Below are 10,021 nucleotides of genomic sequence, written 5' to 3' on the forward strand. Positions count from 1 at the left end.
GGGGGTGGGGGGTGGGGGGGTGTGGGGATGGATGGTAATGGAAGGGGACTTGGCTTTGGGGTGGTGAACACACAATACAATATACAGGTGAGGTTTGATAGAATTGTACACCTACATAATTTTATTAACCAATGTCCAATTTAACTCCAATAAATTCAATTAAAAAAGCTAAAAGTACAAACTCACTGAGATCCGCACAAAGTCTTACACTAAATCTGTACGCGCCCCCTCCCAGCTGCAGTATGTGTAAAAGGTGTTCCATAAATACATACAGGATGATGAAAAAAATAAAATATTTACCTTCATATCTGGTTGTTTGTTTGAAAAGGTTGTCAGTCAGTCAAAAGGAGTGTAGAGAGGTCAAATAACAAGGACAAACCCCATGGGTCTAACAATCTATAGTTTCATCTTGTGGCATCTGTGCTTCAGACTGTGGAACACCTCTAACACAAGTGAGTGGGAGTGGCTCCCAGCATGGGTGCTGAGCCATCGTCCCCCTAGGACTCAGGAACGACTGGATGGCTTACGAGGCCATCGTGTGAGGGGTCCAGTGCAGGAGGGACTGAGGAGTTTCCTGTAAAAAACTCATTCTACAGGAACAGAAAGTTAAGTAGCACAGACAGAGCTGCCCTTGGGCCATGGAAATTCTTTTCTTAGTCCTCAGGGACTGCATCTAAGTGGCAGAAAGGAGGGGTACAGTGCAGCAATGAAGCAATGACAGAGGCATTTTATTTTTAATTTTACTGAAGTTGTTTAATTTAGAATTCTTTTTTAAGTAAAATACTGAAAGATTTTTTTCTTTTTTGGTTATTGCATTTTTTTTTAAATTTTACTGAAGTTGTTTAATTCTTTTTAAAGTAAAATACTGAAAGATTTTTTTCTTTTTTGGTTATTACCTTCATATCTGGTTGTTTGTTTGAAAAGGTTGTCAGTCAGTCAAAAGGAGTGTAGAGAGGTCAAATAACAAGGACAAACCCCATGGGTCTAACAATCTATAGTTTCATCTTGTGGCATCTGTGCTTCAGACTGTGGAACACCTCTAACACAAGTGAGTGGGAGTGGCTCCCAGCATGGGTGCTGAGCCATCGTCCCCCTAGGACTCAGGAACGACTGGATGGCTTACGAGGCCATCGTGTGTGGGGTCCAGTGCAGGAGGGACTGAGGAGTTTCCTGTAAAAAACTCATTCTACAGGAACAGAAAGTTAAGTAGCACAGACAGAGCTGCCCTTGGGCCATGGAAATTCTTTTCTTAGTCCTCAGGGACTGCATCTAAGTGGCAGAAAGGAGGGGTACAGTGCAGCAATGAAGCAATGACAGAGTTTAAGTGGGACGGGGCACAAGACAGCACCGGTAGGTTCGGCAGGATTTAACTGGCAGTGTTATTAGCAGTGCTGGAGACGTGGGCAGTGTTGAGAGGTGGCAACAGAAGCTCTGAAAAGGCATCGGTGACTTTGTGACAGGCCTCAGTGAACTTGGAAGCTTTCATTCCCACGGGGAGTGGGAGACAGGCAAGAAGAAAAGCAAGTGACTTGCACAAACAAAAATATCCATTGGCAACTCCACCAACTAGTTGGGAGGAAAATGTAATGAGAGCTAAAGGTTCAACATGAATGTGGAGGTAAAGGGAGGGAGGATGAAGACTAATCTTGCCAGTGTGGGTTGGGAGAACCTGGCTCACACTATGTTCTATACCAGCCGTGGGCAAACTACGGCCCGTGGGCCGGATCTGGCCCGTTTGGTTGGGAGAACCTGGCTCACACTATGTTCTATACCATGCCTATTCCTACCAGCTTTCCTACCCTATGGAGGAGAACATTAAGATAGATGAATACTGCCCGGCTGGTGTGGCTCATGGTTGAGCGCTGACCTATGAACCAGAAGGTCATGGTTTGATTCCTGGTCAGGGCACCTGCCCAGGTTGCAGGCTCAGTCCCCAGTGTGGGGTGTGCAGGAGGCAGCCGATAAACGATTCTTTCTCATCATTGATGTTTCTCTTTCTCCCTCCCTCTCCCTTCCTCTCTGAAATCAAATATATAAATCAATAAAAATATATATATATATTTTTAAAAAAGATAAATGATTACTGCCAAAAGGGAGCACACCAAATTTTGGTGCTGCCTTCCTGTGCTAGCCATTAAGATGCAATAGACATTTTAACTAATTTTTGGCAGAATTACACTAAAATGATGAATTTTCACTGAAAGTACTTTTTCCTCATAGACACCCCTCATTAAGCAAGTTATGTTAATCCTTAGACAATTTTTTGCATATCATGATTAAGATCCTCCCATTTTTTTTGCATTTTTTTTTAAATTTTACTGAAGTTGTTTAATTCTTTTTAAAGTAAAATACTGAAAGATTTTTTTCTTTTTTGGTTATAAGTCCATATTAAATTTTACTGATTATAGCTTCTGTCCCTGGATATATTCGTTTATAAATTTTATACATCTAAAGCAGCGGTTCTCAACCTGTGGGTCTCGACCCCTTTGGGGGTCAAACGACCCTTTCATAGGGGTCGCCTAAGACCATCGGAAAATACATATATAATTACATATTGTTTTGTGATTAATCACTATGCTTTAATTATGTTCAATTTGTAACAATGAAATTGGGGGTCACCACAACATGAGGAACTGTATTAAAGGGTCGCAGTATTAGGAAGGTTGAGAACCACTGATCTAAAGAATAGCTGGTTCTCCCATCTGTTTTGAGAAATTTTTACCATGAGCACTTTTAGCTGTATTTTGTGTTGATTATTTCTACTGAAAACAATCACAGACTGCAAACACTTGTTGGCATTTAGTTCTTGGAGCACAGATCATTGGTAGGATAAAGGGCAGTAGCCATATTCTTGCTAGGGTTTAATGATGGGACAGTTCACCTTGCTTGTCCAAGTTCAGGCACACAGTGAAGGTTGCTATTTCTCATTTGCCTCAAGTTCTAAGGTGGGTTTCATAGGAATCTATAGTCATGAAGAAAGTACTAGACAATGAAACTACTAACCAGCATGTTGTAGTCGGGAGAACACCGAATTTGGAATCAGAAGACCTTGGGCTTATGTTCTCTCTCCACAAGAATATAATTCTAATGTCCTTGAAGAGTCCATTTTACTTTCTTGGGAATAAGTTTTCTTTGCTGTAAAATGATGCCATCTGTCCTACTGGCTAACATATTACTTTGAGACTCATATTGGAATTCTATCTCTCTCTCCCTCTCTCTTCCTCTCTGAAATCAATATATATATATTTCATATATATAAAAGAGATAAATGATTACTGCCAAAAGGGAGCACACCAAGTTTTGGTGCTGCCTTTCTGTGCTAGCCATTAAGATGCAATAGACATTTTGACTAATTTTTGGCAGAATTACACTAAAATGATGAATTTTCACTGAAAGCACTTTTTCCTAATGACACCCCTCATTAAGCAAGTTACGTTAATCCTTAGACAATTTTTTGCATATCATGATTAAGATCCTCCCATTTTTTTGCATTTTATTTTTAATTTTACTGAAGTTGTTTAATTTAGAATTCTTTTTTAAGTAAAATACTGAAAGATTTTTTTCTTTTTTGGTTATAAGTCCATATTAAATTTTACTGATTATAGCTTCTGTCCCTGGATATATTCGTTTATAAATTTTATACATCTAAAGCAGCGGTTCTCAACCTGTGGGTCTCGACCCCTTTGGGGGTCAAACGACCCTTTCATAGGGGTCGCCTAAGACCATCGGAAAATACATATATAATTACATATTGTTTTGTGATTAATCACTATGCTTTAATTATGTTCAATTTGTAACAATGAAATTGGGGGTCACCACAACATGAGGAACTGTATTAAAGGGTCGCAAATACCTAATGTTTTTGGTTTATTTGTTTTTGCTGACAAACAATAATCAAATACAAGAGTGGGCAAAAGTAGGTTTACAATAATTAATAAATTATTAATACAAGAATAAACTCTGTGTTTCCTGTATTCACAACTGTAAACCCCCATTTTGACTATCCCTGTATGACTACTATGTTGATAGGAAAGCAATCAACTGGCTAAACAAAGGCACTTCATACAGTCCAAAACTTAGATTCTATGTTATGTTCTTTACAAGTCAGCATATTTATAAGTAACAATGATAAAAATTTAAATTTTACCTCCCCCCACCCTCTGTAGTATTTTCAGGATATTAGAGAGTGAGTATGACCTAATTACGGGTTTAAAAAAGTAAAGGAGAAAATAGATATGACTATTACACTAAATATTAGTCTATTTAATTTAGCAAAGATTGTGTTTGTGATCAGGAAATACTATTTTAATGACTTGTGGGAAACTCAAGTTCAAATCTAAATTATGCTAGAACAAAACTCCATTACTCTCACAAAGAGAATGAAAATCCTATAGTTTATCTTTCAATAATCAATAACTATGATTTCGCTAAACTATGGCTCAAAGAAGAAGTAACCTTCTCCTCTTAAAATGTATGCTATCGCAAGAAATGGTAGTTACATTGCCTCCTGACTGCAAACATCTATTTTACAACATAATGTTTGAATTATTAAAAATCCATAAACACGTGCTCTTAAAACAAACAATGCAATGCAATTTTCAGCATACTGGCTCCATGTAATAAATAAATCATATACATATGAATAATTGTAAAAATGTAGACTTTCTCTACATTTAACAAAGTGAAACATTATTAACTCAACCCAGTTGAGATAAAATGAAAGTCTAGTGAAGAAAAATGAAGTTCTGGTTAAGAAGGAAATCCTGAGAATTTTTAGTATTTACTCACTACCACTTTATAAAGGATTCAGATGTTCTTGTTCTTTAAAATATTTGGAATAAAGGGAAGCAGTTACAGAATTTCAGAGGTAGAAAGGCCAGATTATCTAGCCACTCAATGGGAAGAGATTCCGACCCCACTTGGTTTGTAGTGGCTGCTTGGAGAACAGTGTTGTGAGATGTTCTGAGGTTGAATCTGGGGATGCAGTTAGGAGGCCCAGGATTTATTAACCGTGTCATTTGGGGGAAGAATGGAGTAGCAGTCCAAGGGCCTTGCAGCTGCAGTTCCCGATTTGGTTTACTCCTCTCTGTGCCCCTTTTGAATTTTGTGAACTAATTTATCCAGGTCACACAGGCAGGTGAAGCAGAGCCAGGACTAGAATTCATGCACCTGCATACCAGTCCAGTGCTCCCACTACTGGCCAGTCAGGGCTGTCTCAATGCTACGTGCTCTCTCCAGTGCAGGTTAACAAAATGTAAAGGGTGATAATTCAGTATTGTCAGACAATGGGTAATGTGTTGAGGCTGACTAGAAATTGATGAGTTTTTGCATAGAAAGGTCAGAGAGATGTAAGAGTTTGGAAAGGGCTCTGGGATAGCTACAACGGGCATGCTATACTGTAAGTGTATCAGTGAGTTAAGCCATTTGACATGGTTCAAGTGCAAATATATACTATATCTACACTTTGGCTCAACACATAACTTTTTAACCATTGTCTTTTATAATTGCAAATACCTAATGTTTTTGGTTTATTTGTTTTTGCTGACAAACAATAATCAAATACAAGAGTGGGCAAAAGTAGGTTTACAATAATTAATAAATTATTAATACAAGAATAAACTCTGTGTTTCCTGTATTCACAACTGTAAACCCCCATTTTGACTATCCCTGTATGACTACTATGTTGATAGGAAAGCAATCAACTGGCTAAACAAAGGCACTTCATACAGTCCAAAACTTAGATTCTATGTTATGTTCTTTACAAGTCAGCATATTTATAAGTAACAATGATAAAAATTTAAATTTTACCTCCCCCCACCCTCTGTAGTATTTTCAGGATATTAGAGAGTGAGTATGACCTAATTACGGGTTTAAAAAAGTAAAGGAGAAAATAGATATGACTATTACACTAAATATTAGTCTATTTAATTTAGCAAAGATTGTGTTTGTGATCAGGAAATACTATTTTAATGACTTGTGGGAAACTCAAGTTCAAATCTAAATTATGCTAGAACAAAACTCCACTCTCACAAAGAGAATGAAAATCCTATAGTTTATCTTTCAATAATCAATAACTATGATTTCGCTAAACTATGGCTCAAAGAAGAAGTAATTTTGTGAAAATTAAGTATTTTGCAAAGCTCCATCAGTGACATATGGAAATCAGGATCTGTGAGGACAATGGGAAAGTGTTTCCCATAAAAAACTAAAAATTAGAAAATGTTGACTAAAGTAAAGGAACTATATATACTTATAACAGAAACTAAGTTTTCTTTCTACTAACATTATTTTAAAATGGAATAGTCAAATTTTAAGATAATATCTAGAGTACAAAGGAATGGACTCAAAATCTAGGCAATTATCATTTTAAGATAACACATACTGAGTATTACATATTTTGGGAAGAGAAATGGATTGGGTAAGACTCTGTAATTATGTATAACTAGAGGCCCAATTCACAAAATTCCTTCAGCCCAGCCTGTACCCTCTCGTAATCCGGGACCCCTTGCTCCTAACGGCCTGCCTGCTTACTCCTTACTGCTTGTCTCCCGCTCCTCAGCGCTGCCATAGAGCGGGGAGAGGCTCCTGCCACTGCCACTGTGCTCACCAGCCATGAGCCTGGCTTCTGGCTGAGCAGAGCTCCAGCTGTGGGAGCGCACTGATCACCAGAGGGCATCTCCTGCATTGTCTGCCCCCTGGTGGTCAGTACATGTCATAGCAACCAGTCGTTCTGGTTTTTCCACCATCACGGTTGCTGGGCTTTTATTATATAGACTAGAGGCCCAGTGCACAAAAATTTGTGCATTCGGGGGGGGAGGGGAGGGTCCCTCAGCCTGGCCTGTGCCTTCTCGCAGTCTGGGGCCCCTCAGGGGATGACCACCTGCTGGCTTAGGCCCGCTCCCCGGGGGATTGGGCCTAAGATGGCAATCAGACATCCCTCTGGCAGCCCGGCAGCCCTCGGGGGATGTCCACTTGCCAGCGGGGAGCAGGCCTAAACTGCAGTTTCAGGATATTAGAGAGTGAGTATGACCTAATTACAGGTTTCAAAAAATAAAGGAGAACAAAGATATGACTATTACACTAAATATTAGTCTATTTAATTTAGCAAAGATTGTATTTGTGATCAGGAAATATTATTTTAATGACCGTTGTGGGAAACTCAAGTTCAAGTCTAAATTATGCTGGAACAAAACTCCATTACTTTCACAAAGAGAATGAAAATCCTATAGTTTATCTTTCAATAATCAATAACTATGATTTCGCTAAACTATGGCTCAAAGAAGAAGTAATTTTGTGAAAATTAAGTATTTTGCAAAGCTCCATCAGTGACATATGGAAATCAGGATCTGTGAGGACAATGGGAAAGTGTTTCCCATAAAAAACTAAAAATTAGAAAATGTTGACTAAAGTAAAGGAACTATATATACTTATAACAGAAACTAAGTTTTCTTTCTACTAACATTATTTTAAAATGGAATAGTCATCATTTTAAGATGATTTTTAGATAGTACAAAGGAATGGACTGATAATCTAGGCAATTATCATTTTAAGATGACAAATACTAAGTATTACATATTTTGGGAAGAGAAATATATTGGGTAAGACTCTGTAATTATGTATAACTAGAGGCCCAATGCACAAAATTCCTTCAGCCCGGCCTGCACCCTCTCACAATCCGGGACCCCTCACTCCTAACGGCCTGCCTACTCACTCCTTACTGCTTGTCTCCTGCTCCTCAGCACAGCCATAGAGCGGGGAGAGGCTCCCGCCACCGCCACTGTGCTCACCAGCCATGAGCCTGGCTTCTGGCTGAGCGGAGCTCCAGCTGTGGGAGCGCACTGATCACCAGGGGGCAGCTCCTGCATTGTTTGTCTGCCCCCTGGTGGTCAGTGCATGTCATAGTGACCAGTTGTTCTGGTTTTTCCACGGTTGCTGGGCTTTTATTATATAGACTAGCGGCCCAGTGCACGAAATTCGTGCACTGGGGGGGGGGGTCCCTCAGCCCAGCCTGAGCCCTCGGGGGATGTCCGATTGCCTTGGAGGCAGGAGAGGGTCCTGCCACTGCTGCTGCCTGGCTTCTGGCTGAGTGGCACGCCCGATGGGAGCATAATGACCACCAGGGGGTGGCTCCTGCATTGAGCGTCTGCCCCCTGGTGGTCAGTGTGCATCATAGTGACCGGTCATTCCGCCATTCAATCAATTTGCATATTAGCCTTTTATTATATAGGATTATGGGCAAGAGAAGCATGCTTCTAGGCATATTTTAATTATTTGATATATTTGCCATGCAATGAAATATTAAATTAAAAATGAGAAAAAAGTTAATGTGCTAATAAAATCCAAGCAGTATTGGTTAAATGCTAAGGTACTAGGTAGACCAGAAGCCTGAATAATGTATTTTTAGGATGCAGAATTATAATGGTGTTAGAAATACAAAGGCACCTGGAATAAATGTATCGAGGCTACAGAAAAAATTCTCCCCACCTTGTTGCTATGAATACCTTTCTAATGTTAATACAGGAAATAAAAAAACAAAACAACCTTTTTGTATGCAGTTCAAGGTTTCTCATCTTTAAGAGACAATACGATTAGCGTACTCTGGAATATGAATGACACTTATAATCTAATAAAAAAGTGAATTACTTAGGTATACCTCATTAAAGGCGAAGTAGTTTATATAGACTTTCAACCATAGAGATTGCTAAAGTAGACATTAATCCATTTTATAGATGTCAAGGTAAGAGTGTAAGGCAGCTGGGGCCCCATCAAGTGTTAGAGGCTACACTCTGGGAGCAGAAAAGTACGAGGTCAGGACATTTAAATGCACAGGCAAAAACCACAGTGGTTTACGAGGATGGTGTGCAGAAGACAAGGCATTCTAGGAACCTCTGAGTTCAGATGCCGGAAAGTACCTCTGGAGCTCAGCACCAGAGGCAGACCATTCACCCCTCCCTCCCCAACAGCTTTGAACTCTAACAGCAGGGACATTTCTCAGGAGCAAATTAATTTTTATAAAGTTAATGGAAAAGTGTTAATTTGTTTGCTTGAAAGGCTCCTAATTTATTGGGTACATTGTGGCAATGGAAAAAATAGCCTGTACTTTCAATAACAGCAAAACTAGAATAAGTAAACTAATCACCATACCCATCTCTGCTCAAGATTTTAATGGATCATAGGGCTCATTCTTCAGTTCCGTAAAAATTGTATCATAAGCATCAACAAACGTGGCATGTTTGTGTGTGTTTTTGAGGCCCTCTACCAGAGGTTCCCAAACTCATCTTTAGGTGGAAAACTTGTTAAAAGTGCAGGTTCCTGGCTATTTCAAACGTGTCAGATTCAGAAGTCCTGGGTAGACCTCAAGAATCTGCTTTTCAAACAAACGCTCCCGGTGATTGTCAGGGGTGATGTGGGGATCGCACTTTGAGAAACACCGCCCCAAAGCGAACTCTTTTCCACTTTAGTTCAAGTCACAGCAAATCGTATTTTCAACGGGCTTCCTAGTGTTAGTTCTGAGAAGCAATGAGACTACCACAGAGTCAGCCAGAGACAAATGATCAAAGCGTAGTGAGGAAGTCTAGCCTTCAAGCACACACGCAGGGGGATCCTCACAATGGACTCCCCATTTTCTCCCCAGGGAAGCCTCCTCATCCGCCCACACCCCATGCGTTACCCGACTTGGACAGAAGTGCCTGTAGGTTCACCCTTGGTCTTAGGAAACTCAGATCAATATTTTCCAGTTGTTTACCTCTTTTGGTGATAGTATCGAAATGTAATCATCATATATCATTCTGGCCTTTTCTTCAATGACTTTTTTGTTCTGCTCTTTCTTTAAGTCTTCACAGGCAAGCCAGAAAAGTAGGTTCTCTTCACTGTATTCTGTTCGGAGGAACTCTCGGAAAAGATTTCTTCCTGCCGGGGCCTTCATCATCTTGTCAAAATTTTGAGACCAGGACAAGACTTCATCTGTAGTGGGGTTTTGGCTGCAGAGAGAGAATGGGCCCATAATCAAAGGTGACTTTGA

The 10,021-nt window shown here is 39.8% G+C and overlaps 1 protein-coding gene across 4 annotated transcripts in view; it reads right to left on the minus strand.

Moving 5' to 3' along the window:
* The window catches only part of RGS17 (regulator of G-protein signaling 17), a 175,159-nt gene that overhangs the window by 6,781 nt on the left and 158,357 nt on the right, over positions 1 to 10,021 (minus strand). For all 4 annotated transcript variants that reach the window (XM_014545042.1, XM_014545043.1, XM_005872868.2 and 1 more), the window contains one exon: positions 9,746 to 9,980. In XM_014545042.1, coding sequence (XP_014400528.1) covers positions 9,746 to 9,980 — 235 coding nt within the window. The remainder of the gene's footprint in view (positions 1 to 9,745; positions 9,981 to 10,021) is intronic.

The sequence above is a fragment of the Myotis brandtii genome, unplaced genomic scaffold (assembly GCF_000412655.1).
Source record: "Myotis brandtii unplaced genomic scaffold, ASM41265v1 scaffold395, whole genome shotgun sequence".
NCBI classification, from domain to species: domain Eukaryota; kingdom Metazoa; phylum Chordata; class Mammalia; order Chiroptera; family Vespertilionidae; genus Myotis; species Myotis brandtii.